Source organism: Dermacentor silvarum, chromosome 8 (genome assembly GCF_013339745.2).
Source record: "Dermacentor silvarum isolate Dsil-2018 chromosome 8, BIME_Dsil_1.4, whole genome shotgun sequence".
NCBI lineage: Eukaryota > Metazoa > Arthropoda > Arachnida > Ixodida > Ixodidae > Dermacentor > Dermacentor silvarum.
In genome coordinates, this window is record NC_051161.1 from 3,743,374 (window position 1) to 3,769,545 (window position 26,172).

Below are 26,172 nucleotides of genomic sequence, written 5' to 3' on the forward strand. Positions count from 1 at the left end.
AAGCCATATGATACAGCGTATTGAGTTTTCCACAGAACCGACAGTTGTATTCGTATACAGTGCAGTCCACTTATAACGATTCAAGAAGAATAAAAAATCCGATCGTTATAACCGATCATCGCTATATATGGACTGCCACAAAAAAACAAAAAAACAGCGTATATATATCTTTGCCATCCCGAAACCAAATTGCCACTTGGGTTTAAAAATCGACGTAGAAAGTAGGCTGTAAAAAATAAAGCGTTTATTTATACCTCTAAATAATGTCTCAATCGTTAGGCGCACTGAAATAGAAATCAGTTAATAGATTATCAGTTAATAGTAGGCCTGGGTTTTATGGCAATCGTATATTGCGTAGAAAGTTTTGCTTTCCAGTTTCTTTTTTTTTTTTTTTTTGCAGAGTGCAGAATGGCTGTCCCATCCATTTTTCTCGTAAGGTTTATTGTAAGGCCAATCTGCTCAACAGGAGAAAGTGCGGACCATGCACCATGTGACTCGAACACCGCTCCACGTGTAGCCATCGTTGGTGCTGTGCAGGTTGACCACGGTTGGCACTGATGGCAAAGAGTAGGCTCCTTTTCATTGTCCGTTTTGACATGATTTGCCACTTGTGAGAGATTCAAAAATCTGGAGGGTCGCCCTCTTGATTCATCCACCGTCCCTCTCGATCCATCCGTTGGTGTGTGGGTGACACTCTCTTGAGGTAGTCACTCCACAAGGTAACTATGGATATGATTTACCTAGTTGCTATATTGTACATATGTAAATACATAGTTATTCTTGACTCGATCTTCTTTCCTTGTCCTTTTACTCCCTTCTCCATTGCCGATCGCAGTTCAGGTGTCAGCAGACTATGATTAGCAGACTAGTAGCAATTATTTCTTCCTTTCATTTTCCTTTTACAGTCGAACCTACTTATAACGATACCGGTTTTAACAATATATCGGTTACTACACTTGAAAAGCTGCTGCACCGTCAACTTTTGTATGTTTTCTATGGTAAAATAACCCGCTTACTACAATGCCCCCATGCCGCATTATCGGCTATAACGATAAAGTCTGGCTACTGGGTGTTCGTGCCGAAAGAGAATAGAATGCGAACTCCTTGAAAAGAAAAGAAAAAAAAAAAAGAAATTTGAGCCGTTGCACGCCGCTGCGCGCTGTCTGCCATCCCTCTGTGCATCGCCAGCCTCGCGCGCTTCTGTCCCGTTGCCCTTCCACCCCTCCGAAAACGAACAGACCGCGCCAACTGCGTTGATAGCGCTGGGCTGGCGGAGTGCCGCAAATATGCGACGCAAGAGAGTCAAAACGGCATTAGCATCCACCGAAACGCCCGCAGGGGTGTCTGCGTAAGCAGGTGTTTGGTGTGTTGCGACACCACGGACCCGAGCACATGGGGGTTGGACCCTCCCGCGCTTAACCATGCTTGGCCTAGCCTTGTCCGGGGAAAAGAAGATCCTGGGGGTTGAGCCGACGCCGGGTGTTCGGACCTTTAAAGCCCCTCGGCAGAGGCAGCACACCTCTTCGGCCTTCGCTTCACGTAGACAGCACCCCCGGACTGACCCACCCGAGGGAAATCGGTGGTCGCCTTTTCCTGTCCCTCTCCTAAATCTCTTGCTTTCCTATCAACTTACCTTTCTGTCCTTTCATCTCCTTTCATTGGCTGAGGGCACTCACGCGTCCCACCTGCATCCCATCTTAGGCTAGCAAATTCCGAAGAAGGGCACAATGCACGTAGCAGCACTGTTAATATTATGGCCCTCGAACAGACACCGACTAGAACAGTTGCTGTTTGACTTAAAGGCCCAGAAATACAACCTTACGGCTTGCCCGCTGAAGTGAACGCTCATGTCGTCTGCTTGTCGTCGTCTTTGAGCGGAAGACACGGGGGCCGCTGAACAGAACGCAACCAAGAAGCCCGCTCGGGCTTCTGATTTTTTTTGCTGCTGCTTGTATGACGTGCCGCAAGGCGCCGCCACTGCATGTGCCCATGTTCGCGCATACTAATGTGACGTTATTTGGTCGTCCGCGCTGACGGGAGTTTCTACTCCTAATAATCTTCCTCCGTGCATTAGGCAGACACGACACCGATTTTGGTCTGCCGACTGTTGGCAACAGCGTTTTCCTAACTTTAAACTGTTGGCCACAGCGTTTTCCGTCTTGTAAACTATACTGTCGCCAACAGTCGGCAGACCAAAATCAGTGTCTGTGTCGGCCTAGTGTGAATGAGCCTTAGTCAGTCACGAGATGACGAGAATTGCAGCTTCCGCACTACTTATGTGCGAAATAGAAACAGGATTCTGCTGATTCATTCAGTAAATAAAAGCGTGTTGACATAGAAAGCATTTATTTATTGTTTTCTTGTCCCTCGATAATTCAACATTCGGTTAATTCGAACATTTTTTCGGTCCTGTGAAATCCGAATGAACAAGGTTTTTAGCAGTGCCATTCTTGAACGCCGACAGCCACAACTTACATGCGATCAGATTGCACAGGAGCCAGAGTTAAACAGGTAAACAAATCAACACAATCAGCGGCCAGATGGAGGAAGGTGGTGGGGAGGGGCACTAGCCTCCCCGCCACCATTGTAGTTTTCTCACAACAGCTTGTGACATCACCAGGGAGATAAAGCTCGGAGCCGCCGCGACGGCGGCAGAACTATCGTTGACTCTGTGGCGAGTACATGAACTCTTGACATAGGACAATCAAAGAAGATCGGGACACCCGAAGAAGAAGCCGCTCATCTTGAAGCGCATCTCACGGCCAAGCGAGAATCTGCGCGGCGGCAGCGAGCCGATCCGGAATATCGTGCCTAGCAGCACTTAGCATTTCCTAGCAAAACTTTGCCAAGCCTAGTAAAACCTGGAAGAAGCTTGGTCGATCACCAGTTCCGCTGTTTACTCCAGCCTTGCACCACTAGTGCAAGGTGCCCACATTTTTTTTTTTTTCATGCAACCAGGTTATAACAATTATCGGTTAAAATGGAATTTTTATGCCACTTGAATATTGTTATAAGTGGGTTCGACTGTATTTATCTAGTTATTTAAGATAAACTACCTGCCAGTGAGCACACTAGTTAAAAAACACTTTCCAGCCTGCCACATAAATGCAAAGCTAGTCTTGTGATGGGTTGCTCAAAGCTACAGAACGAGACTGATGTGCATCTACAAATGGCAATGGAAACGAGAGACCACTGTAAGGTGTGGCGCAAAGATGGCGGCCATGAACAATTTTGTTGCCATCCCAGGTACTCGATGTTGTTTGCAAGGTGATTTGTCAGCTTTCTGAATGCCCTGCGGCTGCTGCGAATAGATCTGCATTGATTCGGCACCGAACTGTAACTTTAGTCACCGACACCCGATGAAGGAACGCTTGTCTAGGCATTGTGGCCTTGAAAATTTGTCACTGGCCAATGTTACGGTAAAGGGCTGCAAGCCGCTGCGGAATGCTTGCCACTAATACTGTATTTATTTAATTATAAGGTGAGGATGCAGTTGGGGGACCCGAGAAAAGGTACTTACGTATTCACACTAATATAAGGCGATATAGAGTAGCTGACGAATTATTCAGATTCGGCAGGGATTTCGAAAATATATTGAATAATCAGAAGCCCTTAGAATGATCGGTGAGGGTATTATGCGGTTTTTGCCTTGAGGGACAAGTTCACGTCAGCGCACCACGCTGCCCCACCATAAAGTGAAATTTGCACTGCCACGAAATCACCAGGTTTTTTTTGCAATGTTGCACCATGTTGTGAAAACCTGGAGCCCTCTTTTAATTAATTAATTTTTATTTTAGAATCTTTGTTTTATCACACAGGGGTGTACATATAGTATTAGTACCTACATTCATACTTACACATGGAGTCTTGAACAAAGGCAGAATCAAAAAATGTAAGTTCTCTGTCGCAAAAGCGTGAATGGAGGGATGTTAGAACGCCCAATAATTTAGGGTGAGGCAAGCACATTCGCTGTATGTGTGTATCGTGCTGGGAGAGCAGAGTGTATGGAGTTGCACGTATTCATCTGGTTAGTGGAATAGAGGGCTGTATATTGAATAGCATTTGGATTTGAATGACAAAGGAGTGATGGTAGTGCTTCCTTGTCTATTGTATGCTGCAGGAGGCGCAGAACATCATGGCCCTGACCAATGTGGACACTCCTCTAAAGGGTGGCCTCAACACGCCCTTGCACGAGACTGAGCTTAGCGGAGCCACAACACCAAAGAAGGGGAGTGCAGCACAAACGCCCAACAGCCTTATTGTCACCCCGTTTCGGACACCTAGCAGTGGAACCACGGAGGGTGAGGCCCCTTCTTCACTGCATGGCCAGCTTGCAGCGCGCACACTGGCTGGCATTGGTGCTTTTTTGTTTGCAATGCAGTCTTCGTGTCCTTGTAGCAGTAGTTCATGTTCAGGGGTGCTGCAGCTGCAGGACTGCTCACAAAACCTCTATTCCAAGTTGCTAATGAACCCCCCCCCCCCCCCTTGACGTTAACTGGCAAGGCAATAAACCTACACACAGTCTATGCTGCCAGAGAAGTTGCCTCTTGGTTGTTCACTGCACGTCCTGGTAAGCTGGCCTCATAGCCTCTCACCATCTACCAGTGCTACTCCTTGCCCCCAAGGAGGTTTCGGGAAAGCTCAACAGGCAAGGCATAGAAGTGACTGCCATAGGCGAGTCCAACTAAGGGCAGTTGCAGAAGCACTTGCCTTGCAGCACAAAGTTGCAAGCAGTGCTTTACTCTGTCAATTGGCAAGTATCTTAAAACATTAGATAAGCCCACGAGTAAATAATCTCAAAGGTGAGACCAGGGGCACTCTTGCAATGAAACTGCAAGGGCTTCCATCCGAAGATGTCCGAGTCTAACAAACATTGCAGTGGTAATCCCAAAACACCTGATGTTTCCTTATGCAGAAATCCCACATAATGGACGAATGCATATCTCTTTTTAAGACCCAAATTTTCTCACCAAAACGCTGCAACAAAATCTTTGCTGCCAAAGGCAACCTTGTACAAAGTAAATACAGCCATGTTAGCAAAATCTGACTGTCCATAGTGCAGAATTGACACACATTAAAGGAGTATTTGCAGGATATTTACGACTCTTTATTTCTTGCATTAAATGAAGGTCCTGGACCTTGAAACTATAAAAAAAACGATTCTGGCAAGCCTTCCGAGCACCCTAAATTATTTGCTATACAGTTGAACCCAGTAATAACAGTATTCAAGTGCCAGAAAAATCCCATTGTTATAACCGAGTTGCAAGAAAAAGCAGAGAAGACAAACATCCAAAGATCCTAATTAGACAAAAAGAAATCCAGTCGAACCAACTTAAGGGGGATGTGGGTTTGAAAGTCAACTTCCTTATTTCTTCATGTATTTTCATGAATTGGCACACATGTTTAGAATGTCTCCCTGATGCTTCCATAAAAGTTTCAGAGTGATACCTTGTGAACATTTTGTTGAGCAGCATATTTCTACCTTGAACTTTCTGGACGGCCTGAGGAGCTTAGAAAACGTGATGGAAGGCTCATTGAGTATTGACCGCATAGCTAAATGCGTGCTGAAGGTCGAGACTGACCTGCCTTTCTTTTTTTTTTTCTCAATACGAATTTTTGCGAGTGTCATTTTTTATGTTGCCTTTGCATCAATCAAACTTTCGGGGTGAACAAACAGCTACATCATAAATTTATAAAAAGTGAAGATAAAAAAGGGACACTATCACGACCATCATTGTATAGCCCAAGGAACGGGACAAAAAAAAAAAACGATAAACGATAACAAAGAAATCGGCTCCAGAAACTGAGCAGAAAGGCAAAAATACAGTTTTGAGAAAACGGCTCTCAAAGTTCCACAGTCTCTTCAGTTCTCTAAAAGGCACCAAATTTGTTATCTTTGGTGTGTTTTGTGATGTGGGGTTACTTGGACATGTGGCTTCTTGTCTGGTGTGCCTTCGTTCCACCTTTTCTTTTTGTGTACTGCATTCTTTGCTGCTGCTCTATAAAGAGCATGGTGCCTGAGTTTCAAACCAAGTGAAGTGCAGAACTCTTGCGTGGGCATGAATATAGTTCCAGTGTTGTACCTGCAGATTGCCTCATTGATGGCACCTCCAGGGGCCGTATTCTGAAACGTTCGCCCTAGGCGAAATTTCTTTTTTTCGCTTTCAGGCGTGCGCCGATTGGCTGTTTTAGCAAAATTGGATGAGCTGATTGGGTGGTTGAGCTCGACGTCATTCAATTTGCTCAACCAGCCAATCAGCGCGCATGCTGATTTCGCCTAGGCGAACGTTTCAGAATACGGCCCCAGTGCATTCATGGATGCATTCTTTTCTTGTGGTAGAATCGACCAGGTTATTGAGTGAAGGCTCTCAGCAGCCTTCAGAGCCTTCTGAGTCATCATCCCTTGACAATGGCTGTGGAACTTAGGATCAGAGAGCCACTGATCAATATGCAGCTGCTAGGTGCTTTCCAGTTTCTACTTTCGTAGGATACCTCAATTCTGCAGCCACGTGTATGTGCCAGCCCAAGGGGCCTAGTGAACAGAGCTCATGATGAGGTTCTCTTTATGAAGGGGTCGTATGATAAATATTGTTACGAGATATCGTTACAATATGATAGAGTTGGCGCGCGATGTGCTTGGTCGCGAGTCCGATGTGCGAAATGCCTAGCCGCAGGTACGAGAAGTCTAAGCTCTATGTGCTTAGTAGTCGCGCAGTCCGAGGTGCCGACGCGCTATGTCCTGGCCGCGGGCTCAAGTCGATGCTCGATGGTGCTTAGTCGTGCAGGTCCGAGGTGCGACGCGCGAAATGCCTTGCCGCTGGCTCGAGTCTACGCTCGGTGTGCTTAAGGTCCTTCACACTTGCGACTAGGCGAGGCCTGCGCGACCAAGTTATATCCGTGCCACACGGGCAAAGTAAAGTGCACTTTGACTGAGTGCACTTCGTGGCTAGTGTCATTTGCAGGCTGCTACACGGGAACGCTTAGTGACAATCACTGCACAGCGCACTCGCCGGTGAGTGTGTTCAGCGAAAAGCCGCGAAGTGTGTAGCCTCGTTAGCAATGAGTAAAAAATAAGTAAAGTATTATTGAAAAAAAAGTCGGGAGTAATTTTTCATAGCATTGTTTTAAATTGCTAAACGTTACAAGGTAATAAAATGTGCCACACCGCAAAGAAACAACAAGAACAGCAAAAAACTACTCTTGCTCTCGGGCTGTTCATGACCACGCTGGGTAATGCTGTGCAGTTGTTTGGCGGATCGAGTCGTTTTGACTGTTGCTGGTCAAGTTGCCGGCGCTTGTAAAGGTGGATTGTAAATGTTGTTTCTAACAATAGTAAACTGTTTTCTTGCACACATTTTTATATAAATAAATATATGCTTTCCCGTCTGACTCCCGATCGCCATGGCCATCAATTTGAAAGAACACTTTTCTTTCTCATGTAGCAGCATGCCACCAAAGTGACACTCAGCGCGCTGAAGTGCACTCACGCAAAGTGCACTTTACTTGCACAGGTATAGTTGCAAAGCGACTAGTCGCAAGTAGTCGCAAATGGGCGCTTTTCTCGAAAGGCGACCGTTTCGAGCCAGTCGCTCGCTGCTCGATTTTTCAGTCGCACGACCGCATTCACAGAACAGCTGAACAAATCAGATGCGAAGGAACAGGACGTCCGTATACGCTGACGCTTATTTTACGCAGTGATGACATTGCAAGCAGACGTGAACGGCGTATCGCGAGTCATTTCGGTTTAGCGACTCGTCGGTCGCATTTGACGGTGTGAACATTGTTCTTCTTGAGTAGCTTTCTGGTCGCCATTCGCCATCGGTCGCGGGACGTCATCCTGTCGCAAGTGTGAATGTCGCCCGGTTCGAGGTGCCGACGCGTGAAATGCCTGGCTGCGGGCTCGAGTCGACGCTCGATGTGCTTAGTCGCACGGTCCGAGGTGCCAACACGCGAAATGCTTAGGCGAGGGTGCGAGAAGTCCACGTGCGATGTGCTTGGTTGCGAATTCCGAAACACCAAGTGCTGAAAGGCTTAGCCGCTTGTAAGCTTGGGCGCAAAGTCCGCGTCGCCGGTACTCGGAATGCTGAGCCGTGGGTCTAAGACGTCCACAAACAGAGGGGATCGGCCACAGTTCTGTGATGTCCGCGTAGCGCCCATTTTGACACTCGTGATAACTGTTCATTGGGGGTGAGCTCCACCGCTGGAAAAGCTGTCGCCACAGTCGGCGTGACGAGGTATGAGGGATCACGTGGACACAGGCCGCGTCGTCTGCTTCAGAAGCGCCGAAGCGAGCTGAAAACGAAAGTTTAGTCCCACCTGCGCTACGGTTCTGATTCAGTGGGGTTGTTTTCCCGCTTCGGATGTCTGCTTGACAACACTTGAAAGCGCTAAATAGGTAGTGGTTGCCTTTGAAGGCGTCCAACATGGTAGGCTATTGCTCTGTACCGCAGTGCCGGACAGGTATGCAACAGGTATGGACAGCGAGCGATAATCTTGTCGTCTGCCCTCCAACTGTAGCGGCCAGCTGATACTTTTTATGTTTCATTAAATTGTGCATCCAATAGTAAATCCTCAAAATTAAACAAAACATGTTTTTGTGTAATAATAAAGCTAAAACAGTTTTTTTCGTGCTGTTTTAGCAGGAAATGAATCATTGTGACAGACGGAACGGTGCTAGCCAGGCGCGTATTCAAGGCTTTCTTGGCTCTCCGAGAACAATGCCAATCTGAAGTCACAATATACCGGCATTCCCATGGATACCTCAGCTCAGCAGCGTCAGTTTTCCTTCTAGGTAATATAGTGAGAAACTCTATGTATGCTGCGGCCTAAAGCTCACGGCACGGTGCGAAAACGCGCTCGCATGCAGACGCGTACTCGGTCGCTGTGAACCCGTGCGATCACTGCATTGACGCTCCATTCTGTTACGCTCCATTTGGTGATACAGACAGCCCAATATGAAAACATATTTCACATAGACTGTTCTCAGCGATTGCCTACCTTTCACGCAAGAAGCTGGTTCGGGGGACTTTATTGCAGCGACCAGGCGCAATGGGCGTTCACCGTACATATTCTGCACTTTCTGTTTGCCCAAGATTATTATTTTGACAGTAAGAAACTTCCTTCGTTTGGAGAGTACTTACAGAAATGGCCAGGAGGGCTCCTGTGTGGTGTTATTATTGAGCGCCGACAGCCAAACCAATGAGGAGCGTGCCGCGTTATCCCTGATACTATGCAAGTGAGGCGCTTCCAACAGATGGCGACTCCGTAAGTCCTCGTCCCCAGTAGCTCGCGAGCTGCAAAAAGCCGAGCTGGCAATGTTAGCGCGGGACCAATGGCGAACTTCGCTGGAGTCACGTGGTGGGTGCGGCCAATCGCAGACTCCGGCACGACCTTCAATCATTTGCTTTTTGTGTGCTTGTTTCAATATGGAGGAGATAGCTGAAGCGGCAAACTTGAAAACTGACAAATGCGCTTTCCGACGAGATAAAGATAGTGGCGCTCGGTTGCGACGTTCCGGAGGTATTGCGGCTTGAGAAAACAGTTTTTTCGTGATTTCCGTGGAATTTTTCAGCACCTCGACCGATACAACAAATGTTTAACGCGATAGCGTTAAGGGCCCTGTGTCACAGAAAATCCGGCGTCGGCGTGGATGTCTGCGTCCGTGGCTGTCAGCACCGCTGAGCACATACGCACCTCACGCCCTGTTTTAGAGGTAATCTCCTGCATGTGCAAAGAGTGAGCATGCCAAGATGGTGCGGTGCGTTTATTATTGGAGGTTGTGTAATCTCGAGTTTCGGAGACAGGCTGAAGCGAGATGCAGATAAAGCATTCACTCCTCGCTGCCGGTGCTTTTCATAATAGCATCATCCCACTGAGGGGGACACTATCAGTCGGAGGGGTTGAGTGGATGCAAAAGCATCGCTAGATGGGTGTGACCTTCGCCACATCCATCTTTGTGCTGCGCGCCCTGCACAGCACGCCTTTGTCACATCCCCCTACGCATTATGGGCCTCGCGCACCCTCTCCCGTTACTCTTTCACCCCTCTGATATCAACAAGTCGACTGTGCTGACGTCGCAGAGTTGGAAGCAAGATGGGAGAGAGATGTGCGAGGCCGACCGTGTGTGGGGCATTGCTACGAAGCTTTGCTGTGGCGGTTGCAAGGCACAAAGGCGGGTGTGGCAAAGGTGTCGCGGCATACAGGTGAATGCAGCAGCTCGCATATTTTTATGTGTTAGAATTCTTAGGGTACTTCGCACACTTTCCGAAAGCTGAACCCACACTCAGCTTTAACACGCTGAGTGCGGGTTATATCATATGCGAATTTTGCCTTTAGGTGTGGCTTCACAGCAATATGGCGTGTGCTGCCGTGAAGCCACATCTTACGGCAAAAAAAATGACAGGGAATGCTTAGAACTGTAGGAATGTAAAGGTGAAAGCCTAGTTGGACCCATAGCGATGTGGAATGAAGCTCTGAGCCCACGCGGCGACGTATGCAAGGAGCACGAGCCTGCTGCCACCGTTTCCAGAAGGTTCTGTGGCGCCGCTGACATTTCCCTTCTCCCCACCGCCGCTCTTGCCCTTTCCCTCAATGCCATCCAGCGTTGTTGAGCACAAGGGGCAGTATGGGAACGCTAGCACAGAATTGCATTTCGAAACGTTAGTGCTGGCCTCATTACTTAATTCCAGATACCACACACCGACTCTTATTTACTGCAGCCCCAAAGTTGTCTATGTTGCATTATTGCTGAATTCTGCCTCCCCTTCATTTTATGATGAGCGGCGTCGGAGCCAGCTGTGAAAGAAGACAACGAACACGCGAGCAGTGGCACGAGCGCGAGGCTCACTCGCTCACGTTTTCTGTACCTCACAATGACCTTGAAACAGAGATTGAAGGCTTTTGCCTTAGAATTCACATAGTATAAGGCATGAGGCAGGTAGTGACTTCGAGGCTAGAAATTCTGGAAAAAAAAAAACCTATATTCGAACAAATATGGTATGTGCCACTGGGAATGTGCCGCTCTACAGTGACGCAAAAGATTCCTTAAATTTCTCAGATGCTGAGCGGAATCAGACCCACGTCACAAGGGTTCCTCAAGGACAGCAACCCAATGCATTAGCGGGCTGCACCACAAATGCACTGGGTGTGTGCCGCCTTCGAGTGAATGCCTTTCATGCCAATGCTTTAGCAAGCTGCGCCATGAGTGCACTGGGTGTGTGCCGCTCTTCAGTGAATCTCTCGCCAACTTGAGTCACTGAACATATGCCACTGAGTGTGCCGCAAGCGAGAGAACAATTCTCGGTGTTGGCAGGCACCGTGCAGCACACTTTTCGTCTTTGAGACTACACGCACGGACCTCTCGAAAGTTCGGCTAGATGGCGCAGCGTGTCCAGAAAGAAGTGCACAAAAGAGTCCCTGTTGCCGCATGACGCATTTCTCGGCGTTCGTACGCACCGGTATGCCACGCATTTCGGAGGCCACGTGCAGGCTTCACGGTGGTGGCGCTAGATGGCGTGGAGTGTTCTTGGGGAAGCGTGAAAGAGGAATCCCACTGCAGTACACGCCTCATATATACAGTTAAACTTGCTTATAACGAACCTCCATATAACGAATTCCTGGATATAACGAAGTTTTTCTATTCCCCGTCGTTACTCCACAGAAGCACGTGTATTTGAGACCTCTGCGTAACGAAGTGGCAGCGGGAGACCCCCTCAAAATAAAGAATTTTCCCCGCCGACAACCTAGAGATTTCGCCCCAAATTTTGTCATTTTTGTGCGAGCAGCAACCGGAAGCACCTTCTCCATCGCGACGGAATGCAAAGCGAGCGCACGTGTACGTGCGTGCACGTGAGGCGGGCCTGCATTCCTCGACCCGGCGATCTTGCCGCCACGGGCGTGACCTTACCCCTCCCTTCATTCAAACCTGATCCTGCCGCTTGCTGCAGCTGGCCTAGCCCACCAAGCCGGCACTATCCTTTTCCAGTTGATGTTGCTGACACGCTGGCAGACGCTGTGACACATCACACTCGATGAGCGCGGACACGCACTATCAAGCGCTGGCGGCGTGTGGAAGTGCCGCTGCAGAAGCGAGCGAAGTCACCTTCGTGCTGTTGTCTATCGCTTCAACGCAAACTGAGCGCCGAGAACACACAGCACACACAAAGCTACCAGCCGCCGACGCACCTACATTGCCTAGACTCTGCCCCATCGCAGATCACTTTCAAGATACAGCCCGCGCGACCACGCGCAGTACGCAGTTGATGCCAGAGTACAGTACAATGCCGCCCGCTATTCCGCCCCCCAGTGGCGTAGCCAGAAATTTTGTTCGGGGGGGTGGGGGCTGAGGTTGCAGCGCGGCCTCCTCCTTATAGTATTTGTCGAGGGATCAAATACATGAATAATACCTGCTTTGCCAATGTCATTGTATATTAGATGCTGCAAACGAATTATTGAATGCTATATACGGCACTGTCAAGTAAAATATGCATTTTTTCATAAAAGAACATATTTTGTATGTCCCAAAAATTGTGACAGAAATAACTGATATAAATGCTGCCGCGTTTTTTTGTCTATTTAATAAGTAAGGAAATATCACACGAACTTTAGAACTATATCAGTTCGAAACCAGCAAAGCAGTGCATGCAGCTGATATGAAAAACATAAAGCCCATGAAATGAATAAGTTGAGGACAAATATTTTGATGAATCTTTGTCATTGAAGAACCTTATTTACATTTTTGCACATATGCAACGGCCAGGAAAAAATCTCAATGATGCTGTCCCTTATTGCAATAGATTGCGCAGGAGCAGCTGTTACCGGTCGTGTATTGTAATTACACCGAGATTATAATCGGAACAGGGAGTACAAATAAAAAGTAGGAGTTCTGCAAAATATACATTAGAAATGCGAAGATAGAATGGAACATGCAAATGCGAAGTTACAACTCGCTAAAGGGCAAAAAAGAGTCGCTGAAAACAAAGTTTGTTGCTTGTATACACAAAACCTCGCAACAAAATACAGTAAAAGCTCGATGATACGATCACGGCTAATACGAATTTCCGGATGATACGAATTTTTCTGTGGTCCCGGCCGAGCCCCATTACTTTGCAACGTGCTATAGAACGGTTGTTACGAATCGATTTTCAGCCTGCGTCGGTTGATACGAATAAACGCCGCCCCACCGACGGCCGCGAAAGAGAACAGCGCGCAGTCACACGCTTTCTCGCCTTCTCTTTTGGTGCGGAGGCGTGGCGCTGGACAGCGCGGACTCCGCGACTGGGCGCGAAGAGTTTGAAGCGGTGATGCTTCAAGAAATAAATGCTTTTTACGTACATGTGCCTGAGTGAGTTCACCTCTGACTCTTTAATTTAGCTACAGTCGAATCTCGTTAATTCGAACACACTTATTTTGAACATACCGCGCACCGACAATGCTCTTAGCAGCGCGCCAAATAACGCGGCGGCGCCTCCGACCGGCATTGCTCCGACACCGCCGTAGAGCAAAAGCTCAGGAGAGACCCCTCAATGCCACGCGCGAAGGAAAGGGGGAAAAAAATAACCCGGGGCGGATATTTCCCCCTCTCTCAAATTGCAAGGTCGCCGTTTCTGCATCGCGCCGGTACAAGCGTGTACGTGCCGACTAGAGTGTTCTAGACAACCGTGTTCTAGCACACACTAGTGCCGACGTCTCAGCCACGCGGATAAAATGGCAGTGAACCCTTCTCCTCTATTTTCTAGTCACATGTTGACCTTGCAGGCTGCGGCAGCAGCGCAGAGGGAAGCAGCGGCGGAGGCACAGTCGGGCCAACGAAACTGCCACGCCCACAAACGCCCGCTTCCCGATAACGGCAGAAAACGAAACTTCAGGGGGTGGCTAAAATAAGCTGGCGCCAGCACGGCGGCGGGCGCGCACGGAGATGTGCGCACGGAGTCGAAGGTGAGAGAGCTACGAGGGAGTTGAGAGGGAGGGCGAGGGGAGCCACCGAAGCGGCGGAGTTGACGCGGCCAAATCCGCTTCCCAGCCGCCCTCCTCCCTCACCTTCGATGGTCTCCGCGCGCACCCGTGTGCCGGCGCCGCCCGCTCGCTCCCTGAAGCTTCGTTTTCTGTCCTTATCGGGAAGCGACCGTTAGCCGGCGTGGGCAGTTTCGTGGCCCGTGCTTGCTATGCGCTTGCGCGCCGCGATATTTCACGACTCGCACCGTTCGTGCATCGTGCTATGGTGCACGAATACTTCAAAAATACGTCCTTTTAATTCGAACAAATTTTCGGGCCCCTTCGAGTTCGAATTATCGAGATTCGACAGTAGTTTTAATTGTTTCGATGATACGAATTTCGGCTAATACGAATATTTTTCGTGACCCCGTGAGATTCGTATCATCGAGCTTTTACTGTATTTAAATATACGTCTAAGTCTCCAATAAATCTACGTATTTAAGCAAACGTCACTGTATATAATGCGTCAAACAAGACATGTTGCGCAGTCACAGATAGTAAACTTTGCGCACAGAAAGACAGATGATCTAGGCAAGACCAAAACTATGATCGCAGAAATCGTGGTATGTAGTTGGGCCATGCTGCGGTCGCGACAGCGCCATATGGGTAGAATAATAGAGGAATAAGGCAGAAATCAGTACGAAAATGTGTAATTTAACTGCCTGCACAGCGACAACAATTACCGTATATACTCGTGTAAGGGTCGCACTTTTTTTTTTCGGAATTTTTGCTTGGTGCGGCCCTTACACGAATCAGGCCGACGACAGCTCGCCAAAGGTCTATACTGTTTCCGCAGCAGTAGAAGTGTGCAAGAGAGTCACAAATGACATGCCAGGAATGTTTTTATTACGATTCCATATCGCTATCGCTGTCCTCGCCCTCGGAAGAGCTTGCCTCGGCGTCTGCATCCCCCCAGAGACGATCATCCTCAGTACCGTCCATGCTGTTCGAAATTCCAGTCACCTTGAAGCTTTTCGCAACTGTTTCCAATGACACGGCACGCCACGCACTCAAAATCCACGCACACACTTGTTGGAGTGATGCCCGCTTCAGCCGTCCCGTAGGGGTCTTCTCATGATGGTCTCCAGCCATCCATTCCGAGTAGCATCGGCGAAATTCCTTTTTGAAAGGACGGTTAATGCAAACGTCAAGCGGCTGCAGCACACTCGTTAGCCCTCCAGGAATAACGGCCAAGTCCGTGCGAGTCGTGGCGAGTCGGTCCTTGACGCGGTCAGTCAAGTGGCCCAGTTCAGTTCTGCGGCGGATAGAGAGCTGGTTCCGGTAAACCGCGTAGCCCACCCCCGACTTGCCTTGAATTGTGCCTTGGGTATTTCCATGTGGTGAGCGATGTTCAGGGCTTTCACGCGTACCATGTCAGTTGATACAGCGTAGCCGTCATTTCAAGTGTCGATGACATATTTGACGAGTTCGCCTTCGAGTTCCGGGTATTTGCACTTCTTGCCGCGAAACGCCTTTCGGCTCCTGTTGGTAGCGGCGAGGGCATCTTTCTGCTTTATCCAGTAGCGCACGCGTTTCTCATCTACGTCGTACTTGCGTCCAGCTTCTCGCTTGCCGTGCTCCTCGGCATATTCAGTCGCTTGCAGTTTAAATGAAGAAGTGAACGATCTCAAATGCAGGCCCATCTTCCGTCACCTGCGCTGGCTCAAACAGGGCTCACTACTACTGACGGAGTGACACCAGTTCGCCGGCGACACGATGCAAATGATGCACCACACAAAGCAATCATGGCGCCGTACGCCAATGCTTAACCAACGCCTCCTAGGAGTTATTGGCTCAACCAGCTCAACGGCTTGACCGGCGGAAGCGGAAAACTGGCAGCGCCATCTAGCTTCGATTGAACTAACTACACCGTTCTGGCGGGACATTTCGAACTTTATTTTTTTTTTTTTTTGAAATTTCTCCTTTCAAAGTAGGGGTGCGGCCCTTACACGAGTATATACGGTATTCTGCAGCCAAAATTAAAGGAGGGTATTGCTTCGTTTCAAAAAAGAAATAAAAGCAGGTCGCTAAAAAGGAAAGAAAAGGACAAACGAAAGCCACAGATGATGCGGCAAGTTGAACTACCAATATACGAGTGTGTTTGTTGGGAAACGCCGTGTGGGCCAGGCTTTCAATGAGCAAGGTCGGTCAAAATTGGTTATTGATGTCCTCGTAATTTTCGTATTCGCATGATAATTTTGATCACGATGCTAACTACTAGAATAAACGGCTAAAATGTCTGCGGTTTTAAAAGCTAACGAACAGTCATACGTTTTCATAATTACAAGCTTATGGACCTGAAGGAACAGAGCTTTTTACTTGCATTGAATTTTGCTGCTTCGCTATCTGAAAGACAAACTTCTCTCGGCGGGGAAGTTGAGCGAAACGGTCAATGACTTCGGACACGTTGATACCGGCGTCTCTGTGGGTGTATAAGCGCCAGCCTAACCATGCGTTCCACATACATTGCAGAGCGCAAGTAGTTTTTTAGTAAACTCTTGTTAAAAAAATATTCTCTCTGCGCTGGCAGTGGTCACTGGAAGGGTAACTAGAATCTGCAGCAGCTTGTACACATTTACATAGAACCTGCAGTCGCAATGAGAGAGGGCATCTATTCCGGTGCTAAAACCTAAAACACTCCCTCGATGTCGTTAGCATCCTTGCTTAGGTACCTTGCACAAACAGTGGGCTGTTCGATTCCAGCGATGTCCGTCGTTTCGTCAGGAAGTATGGAGAAGCAGCCTGCTTTTGCAACTAGGCTTTCTTTGATAATTTCACCACAAATTTCTATAATTTGGTTTTGTGCATCTGGGCTTAAATACGAGGCATTACTGGGGCAACTTTCCAAATGGTTCCTCAGATATGTATCTCCACAATCAGCTCGCATGCGAAGAAGCGCTCTGAAAATATCTATTTTCAGCGGGGGCTATGCTTAAATCCATAGGGCCACTGTCCCTGTAGCCACGGAGAGCCAGACCTTGTCGCCCGCAAGAAGAATATCCTCAATAATAGGCTATTTACTTCTGTTTTCTCATATTTTACTTTGCCTGCCCTGGTCCAGCTGATCAGTCACATTGGGCACGCTTCGTGAAAATGTTTGGAGAAAATTATCAGCTGCTAGCTCACAGTCACGGTGATATTTAGTATTTTCGTGTGTGTGGAAGATTGGGAGTGCGTGCTTTCATTTCTGGAACGGCTTGGTCAAAATTGAAAATCTTTTAAAGCACGCCTTTGGAAATGTCAGTGCACCTTTCGCGTCAAAAGTTTATGAGAACTTTATACCCATAAAGTTTCGTAATAAAAATCCATGCGCTCCGTAGATTCTGTGGCCGCTGCGAGATGCCGCAACGCGCCCGCTTGCTATCAACAAGCCCTTGAAAGTTTGTGCTCGGAAGGGGCTCCTTGCGTTACGTGACTCCCGTTGCAAGGGCGTTGCCACGAAATCCAGCCTGAGTTCGGAATGGTCGTGCCGAATTGTCTGTTCGAGCGTGAAAAAGATTGTAGACAGAATCCAGAAGGATTCCCGGCGTCGGTGGTAGTTTTGGTTGGCGGTGCATGCCGGCACGAGAAAATTCGAGGGGGCTTCAGCCGCCCCCCCCCCCCCCCCCCTCCCGGCTACGCCCCTGCACCCCCCTCGCTCCCTCGCCGGTGCCTCGAGCGAAACGGAAAAAGGCGCGCCTCCTCCCTGCTTTTCTTTCTTGCGCGCACGAGATTTAGGCGCGGTCGTTGGCTCCCCACGCACTTTTTCACTCGCACATACGGCGCACGGCGACTTCAGTTATCGCCCTTGGACTTTATACTGAACATCTATGAGCCAATACCAATTTTAGGGCCACAACGCGTCATAGACACCATCTTTAGATAGCAAATACGGATCTCAAGGGCCCTACTTTTGTTGCGGAAACTGAAGATACGTCATAGTTGTCGCCCCCGGCACTTTGGGCAGCCAATGCCATCGTCAAGCCACCAAGCCAAGCGACATGAAAAGTCGAAATGGCCGCTCGGGCCGGCGCGGGGTGGCAGTTCGCAACGTATGATGCGGGAACGGTCCCACAGTTGTGACACAACAGCGGGGTTACCAATGCATTGGGTTCTATGGGAGCTGTGCCAGGACCAGCCGAAAACAACGTAACAGCCGGGAAAACGCAGCACCCGGGAACGTAACAGCGGGGTTCTACTGTAACACTATACGACGCTATGACGCCATCGTGACGCTCGCTCTTCGTTTCCGATGCCTTGCGCTTGTGCGAAACGACATAGTGTCCACGCATCCAGTACCTGGTGTGACATTCCAAGGTTGAGTGCTTCGACGAAAACGGAAAACGGGTGCGCGTTAGAATCGAGTAAATACGGTAAGCGTTTCTTTTTCGAATTTTCGTGCCGTAACTGCATATAACGAAATCCTCTTTGTAACGAAGTTTTTCGGGAATTTGTCAATTTTGTTATATCCAGATTTAAATGTAACTCATTTCGACGGTCCCAATGCATTGTGTCGCTATATTGATTCAATGCTAAATGCATTACCTTCAACAGTCATCTAGAGATGGGCTCCACCAAATATTTTTATGCGCTTTAAGAAAAATGAAATGTGTGAGCAATGTGGGAATTGAACCTTTGCCGTTGAGCACTGCAGCCAAGTGCTCTGACCATTTTGCCACGATTGCACGCGTGCTTCTTGCATTGCAGCTCTTCAGCCAGACAGCTCTTTGGAACATTCGGCGTGTGCACCTCATGCCACTTTGTTGTCGTCTTTCCTTGTGACTGCTTGCGCTTTTAGGCGCCTTGTTAGACAGGGCTATAAGACAGGGCTAGTCCACTTTGCCCAGTAACGTATATACTCACGTAATCGGCGCACTTTTCTTTTCCCAAAAAACTGAAGCAAAGTTGGGGGCTGCTTTTGTTATACGGGGTGAATTTCATGGGAGCTTTTCCAAAACAGCAAAAGTTGAAAAGTCAGACAGGAAATGATTTGAGAAATGCATTAGATAACTTAGTTTGCAGTAAAAATACACAAAACTGTAACGACATTTTTATTGCACTTCACTCCGCAGCGAAACCACCATACCTGTTGTCCAGGTCACTGGCCTCTTCATCCACATCGTGTATCCACAACAGCTTGTCTCGCAGCCGCTTTTGGCCGTCTGCCATTATTGAAAGCATCATGTAGAAGCGCTGCTTTTCGGCGCCTGTCATTTTGACAACCATGCTGGGTGCATCTCTTTACTTGACTGTCCTGCTCATCGGCATATCCAAGTTTATCGTTGTTTGATCAGCATTTCCGTTTTGTGAGCAGATTAACTCTGTCCCGCAGCAGTGGTGTAACTCAACTTAGGACCCATTGCACACAGCGAAGCCAAAGACAGGCAGAAAAGCAAGCAACAGACACATGAATTCGAAACTACGCTCGACTGTGCTCACTATGCCAACCAAGTGCTGGCCTCCCCTTCTTCACTTGGACTCCTGTGTGCCGCACTTGGTTGTGCCATGTGGCTGCGCATCGCGCACGCTCCTAGTACGTTAGTCTGTGAACTGCATTAAGTAACTGTTGCAGAGAGCTAGTTGCGGTTTCTTTCTCTCTCGAGTCTGCAAGGTGTCTTTGCGCCGGCACTGGCGGCAAGTATGCGGTAAGAACAGGCTGAGCGTTATCGCAGTTGCTCTTTCCAATAGGTCCCAAGCGACCGTGATAACATGCAGCCTGTTCTTAGCTCATGTTTGCCGTCAGCATCTCGGGCCCGGGTTCTGAAATGCTCCTAACCTTGGACTGTTTCCCTACGTTGCGCAAGGAGTCCTTCATGCTACCTAAACGTTAGGTGCCCTCAAAAGGCCATCGCAAATTCTAAAAGCTTCCTTTCACCTTCCCTGCAGAAGGAGTGCCTCACCATAGAAAGTGGACCGTTACAGGCTTCTGCTTTCGAGATTACTTACAAAAAATGTGAAATATTTGTAACGAATTGCCAAAGCAAACTGCCAATGCTGTGAGAATTGCATTTCTACTTCTATATCAGGGCATAAATTTCATTTCTTTGGTTATTCACGTAAAAATAGTTCAAAAATGATACACATGGCAGGAAAGCAAACTCACTCTAGCAACCCTGGCAGCATCTGACAGTTCGGTTGGTCAGGCGTCGCTTTCTTTTTCTTTTTTTAATTTTTGCCTACGTTTTGTTTCGTGCATGTGTGTGTATGTATTACCATGCTGGGCAAAACTTATTTCACGAAGGAAGAAAAGGACTTGTTCACAGAACTTACAGACAGGTACAGCAATGTGATTGAACATAAAAAACAGACGCTGTGTCGCTGAACGCGAAGACGAAAGCTTGGGAGGGGCTGTGCACAGAATATAATAGCATGCCGTACGTGGCCAACGCTAAGTGAAACAACTAAAAAAACTGTGGGATAACCTGAAACAAAAACTGAAAAAAGCAAAGGCGCAGCAGACCAGAGACGTCATGGCTACAGGAATGTTTTTGTCTTTGTTTCCCCTAAAAAAAAACGTCTTTCCCCTGAAAGTTTGCACATATAGATCGTAACGTGCGTATTTCAGGCGGCGGACCACCGCTTGAACCGCTAGACGACAGGCTCGCTCGAGTCGAGGCGCCGCGTGTGGTGGTGTGAGTGCCAAACGCATTTGACAGCGACTCCACTTCGTTGCAGTATTCCAGTGGATTCTGCCTGTTAATCATATGCCGGACTGGAGTCAACGGCGGAGGCTTGTACACAGTCCCGTAAAGAAGTTCATTTGCACGTCGAAGAAACCTTGCATAGCTTTCGAAGCTATCGTCTTCGGATAAAAATGTCAAGGTAGTCATTCTCGCCACTCGCTTTTCACAGAATCACAAAAATGGCACAAAGCACGGTCTGCGAAACCAAACTGGACGTCGATACACGGCGGCTGGCTACCTGCGGCCTTGGCCGCGCACAGCACCTATCCAAGCCGAGCGTACCACGTCCTGCAGAGAAGCACGGTTAGGATGCATGAAGGTAGCATACCGGCTACCTAAGCGCGAGGGAGCACCAAGGAGGCCCTAACTTAGAGCCCCTTTATAAGGGACGTTCCAGAATTGACGCCAGGTCGCCTTACAGTGTGTGAGATGTCCTTAGTAAGGAAAGGAGTGTTTCAGAATCCGGGCCTCAGTGATCAAACCCACCGCCCCTGCCGGTGTGCCGCCACGGCATGTTTGCCACTGGCATGGGTGTGCAGCCTACAAAAGTTAGCTGCAGAATTTTGTTTACGTGATATCAGCGTTTCTCACGTGGCATCAATATTATTTCCAACACAGCAACAGGCATCGAGATTAAGTGCTCTTGCTTTAAACACATATGCGAGACAAAAAGATTCTACTCTCTCCAAAAAACTACAGCAGCGGGTTCAATCGGAGGACTATATACAGTAGCAAAGTTGGGGGGGGGTACAATTATTATGCGGGGGACAACAAAAATCCAGATTTTCAGGAGCAAAGTTGGGGGTGCGTTTCTTATGCAAGTGCATTCATTACTCGAGTATTTACAGTAATTTCCTCGTAGCTGCTTACACTACATAGAAACTGCACGACATTATACGGACTTAATGATCACCCAAGTTAATCAAGTTTTACATTTCTTCGCCAAAGTACAAATACCATTGTCGTTTTAACATACACCACATGAAATAGCCATATGTACATAGAAGTGTGTAACAAGTAGTATCTGTTGACTTCACAATCCGTGCTTCTCTCACTTATGTTGTCCACTACCTATGTAGAACCCAACAATCGCCATGTCGTAGGCTCGCGTCTAACGGCCGGCGTAGAAATTGTGCCATTGCTGTTATACGATTGTCTACAACATGGGTTCTCAGAGGGGCCTGCGAAACCCAGGGGTTCCACAGGCCCCTCTTCAGGGTTCCACGAGCCACTGATAAATATTCCCTAGTTCCACGCTCGCCATGTCGCAAATTGCGAACACGAGGTGTGCTCGATTCAACGAACCTCTATTACCCATGCCCGAGTGTCAAAATGCACATAATGCATAACAGAAGCGCACGAGCTGGACAATAAATCCACCAGCAGCTTGTAGCCAGCCCACCAAAAACGCGCAGCGTGCCTAAGCTCTTTCACTTAAATCTCGGAGGTCCATAAATTACCCATGCGCATTTCTCCTGTTTCTAGATAGGTAGATGATTTTTTTTTTTAATGCGCAGAACAGTGCAAGACAGTTGGTTCTGCTACTGTAGCTTGGCGAGCATGGAGCACCGCAAATGTGCGACACAAAAGAGTAAGAATGGCATTAGCATCCAACTGAAACGAAGAGGCGGAGTCTGCATCGCCAATCAGCGGCAATCGTAAATGATACACGAATGACAATAACGCCGGAACGCATTGTGCCTAATTGTGCCTGTAAAGTCTTTGTTCTTGCGTTTATCACTGCGCATAACACTGTGTTAGTGACTGGCAATGTGTCTTCATAACTGCGTAATTGCCATCCATGATCGCGTCAACAGCCACCACAGTTTCGTCCGCAGCAGTTACAGCAAACAGTAGTTTCATTTTGACTAGGCGCATGCGTTAGCCATGTGCCTTCAAAATGCATAGTCGCCATCCATGATCACGTCGATAGTCACCATGGTTTTGTCCGCAGTTGTTGCAGTGAACGGTAGTTTCATTTTGTCTTAGTGCATGCTCAGCCACCTGTCTTCAGAACTGCAAGGTCACCATCCATGATCGCGTCGATATCGGCAGTGGTTGCGGCAAACAGTAGTTTCGCTTTGACTCGGTGCAGAGGTGTCAAGGATGAAGAGCACCGTCTATATCGAGATGGACGAACGATTTGTTGGCGACCAGCTCACTGGCGAAAAAATAATTGGGATGTGCGTGCGGTAGTGAAAAGGGTGTCTCAGATAAAGACACGTGCCGCGGCCGCGCTGCGAAGGAAGTCGCGAGGCCTTCGCTGCTGCGAGCACTAATCAGTCACGAGATGACGAGAATTGCAGCTTCCGCACTGCTATTGTGCAAAATAGAAACAGGATTTGCCGATTCAATCAGTAAATAAAAGCGTGTTGACATTTGTTTATTGTTTTCTTTGTACCCTCGATAATTCCACATTTGGTTAATTAGGACATTTTTTTTTGGTCTCGTTAAATTCCTATTATCGAGGTTTTACAGTACAGTAGAGTCGGCACCAATCCTAAGACCACGTGTGATTAATGGTTATAAGTCAGCCCGTGCGACATGCACAGGAAACTGTCATTCTTTCTCGGCATGATTTGGTTGCACTGCTGTCTTGTCCTGGCTCATGATGATTGCACCCAGTTTTCACCACGTGGGTTGCACATTGCCATCAAAATAGCCTTTCCACCACCACCGGTGGGCACTTGAAGCGTAGCAGGGTTCCCTGGGACCAACATAGTTGAGAACCCCTGGTTTGCAACGTGGTTGTCATGCCGCTGTCACACACACAACTACTCAATTTGCGGGAACACATTGGTCCACCTGGCATCGTTTTGCAGAATCACAAACAATGCTCGATAGCCAGGCATCTGCAAAACGCTTTGCATCATATAGATTCCGACTGTGCATGGGATTTGCACTACTTTTTTTAAAGGATGTTGCATTGTTTTTTTCTTTTGGACCACACACCCAGCAGGCAAATTTAATTGTTATAACCAATAACATGGCATAGGAGCATTGTTGTACTAAGTGACTTATTTTGGCATAGAACAGATACAAAAGTTTACAATGCATCTGCTGCTGATTGTTACGAAGGCGGTCCGGTCCGATAAGTACTTAGCCTTCAAAAGAAAAACGAAAATTTTGCAATGGTGTCGATTTATTTCTCAACATAGTCCCCTTTCAACTATATACACTTGACCCAGCGATCCTCCTACTTCTTGATCCCATCAGAAAAATATGTTTTCTCCTGAGCTGCAAAGTAGGCTTCTGTGGCGGCGATAACTTCTTCATTCGACTGAAATTTTTGTCTGGCGAGTGACTTTTTCAAGTTGGGAAACAAGAAGAAATCACTTGGGGCCAAATCTGGAGAATACGCTGGATGGGGCACCACTTCGTAGCCCAGTTCGACCAACTTGGCCGTGGCGACGGCGCAGGTAGTGAGCTGGCGCGTTGTCATGGTGGAAGAGCACCTTTTTCTTCACCAAATGTGGCCGTTTTTTTTTTTTTTTTTTTTCCGCAATTCGGCGTCGAATCAGCCAAGTAATTCGGCGTAGTAGGGTCCTGTCACCGTTTTGCCCTTCTCAAGGTAGTTGACGACGATCACACCTTGAGAATCCCAGAAAATGGTGGCCATCACCTTTCCGGCCGATGCGACAGTCTTCGCCTTCTTCGGAGCAGGTTCTCCGGGTGCAGTCCACTGTTTCGACTGTTCTTTGGTCTCTGGTGTGTACCAGTGGATCCATGTTTCGTCGACGGTCACAAAACGACGCAGGAACTCCTTCGGATTACGCTTAAACAGCTTCAAACACTGCTCTGAAGTGGTCGCACGGACGCGCTTGTTGTCCGGAGTGAGCAAACGCGGCACCCATCGCGCCGACAGCTTTCTCATGCCCAAAATTTCATGCAGGATATAACCCACGTGGTCTTTTGAGATGCCTACTGTCTCAGCTATCTCGCGCACCTTCAGTCGGCGGTCTGCCAATACGAGGTCGTGGATTTTTGCCACATTATCGGCCGTGGTAGCCGTTTGCGGGGGCCCCTGGGCGAGGCTCATCAAAAACCGACGTGCGACCACGTTTAAACTCGTTGAACCAATTTTTGACGGTTGCCATCGAAGGAGAAGACTCACCGTAGACGGCATCCAGTCGCTCTTTGATTTCGCTGCGCGATTTCCCTTCCAAAAACAAGAATCAAATCACCAACCGATATTGCTCTTGTTCCATTTCTTTAACGAACACACGAAAAATCACCTGCTTCCTCTTCCTCAAGCGGCCAAAAACAAAACCGAGAGCAAGTGCTGTGCAGGGCGCACGGCACAAAGATGGATGTGGCGAAGGTCACACCCATCTAGCGATGCTTTTGCATCCACTCAACCCCTCCGACTGATAGTGTCACCCTCAGTGGGATGATGCTATTATGAAAAGCACCGGCAGCGGGGAGTGAATGCATTCAAGTTGGCAGCTGCAAGTACTCATCAAGCCTTGTAGCTGATCCCTGATCGCATACTCAGAAGAGGATTCACCGAATTAACTTTTGAGTTTCCTGCCCTAAACAAAGGTTCACTCTGTCGTTCATGTAATACACAGTGAGCAAACTCAAAAACTTATCAGAGTTGTACTGCTGTGAACGGAGAAAATGCAGACCAATACAATAGGGGGTGAAGAACTGCTTCATTCAAAGAGATGCACTGCTTATATAGCTCTCGGACGATTATGTCACTATGACGAATCTTTTATCAGGATGGAACAAGAGTAATCTCACCTTTCATTGTGGGAAAATACTCATCGATAAATAATTGGACCTAGATACTAAGTGATAAAAAATGGCTAGCTGAGACCTGCTTCTAGAAGCATGCCACAAAAAGCAATCTGACAAATAAACCAGCCTTGTGACAATTGGTGATATTCCAATCACAATAACCGAGCATCAATCCATGAACACTGTCCTTGTTGAATATTTCTTCCTCCATGAGCCAGATTAACAGATTAACCCAATTAGGCCCAAGAAAAATCTATTAGCCAGGTATTATTGGTTTTGGCACCCAATGGATTTTTTCACACTCTCTATTGTGAAAGCTTTATCATTTGTGCCCTATTCTTCCGAACACTACAGTGGTGTACTTTACTAAGTACACTGGTCCTTTTTGGGAGCAGAAACTGATGCAGGTCCTTAAAGGTACCCTATACTTAGGAGCTTCACTTAAAACAAACAGCATTGCATTGAAGTGTCAAATTAAACTCTACACAAGTTCGCTTAGCCTTCTAATGCAAAAATTAGCATTTTAATGGCCAATATACTTTGCGAGCCACTGGGGGTCAATTTTTTTCACCGAATGCAATCCCCCAGGGTCGATATTTTTTATTGCAGATCTAAAAACTTGAGACTGACCTATTCCTAAAAAAACTTGCTGCAATTTTTTTAGGGACCATAAAGTGACAAAAAAATATTTTCCGCAGGTAAACATGCATTGTTTATTCATGAATACAAATGGGCTTCCATAAATACTTATTATAAGAATAAGAAAATATATACC

The 26,172-nt window shown here is 47.8% G+C and overlaps 1 protein-coding gene across 1 annotated transcript in view; it reads left to right on the plus strand.

Annotated features, from left to right (window-relative positions):
- Positions 1 to 26,172, plus strand: part of LOC119461920 (cell division cycle 5-like protein) — a 137,334-nt gene that overhangs the window by 45,245 nt on the left and 65,917 nt on the right. Inside the window, 1 exon segment of the mRNA XM_037723286.2 lies at positions 4,121 to 4,301. Coding sequence (XP_037579214.2) covers positions 4,121 to 4,301 — 181 coding nt within the window.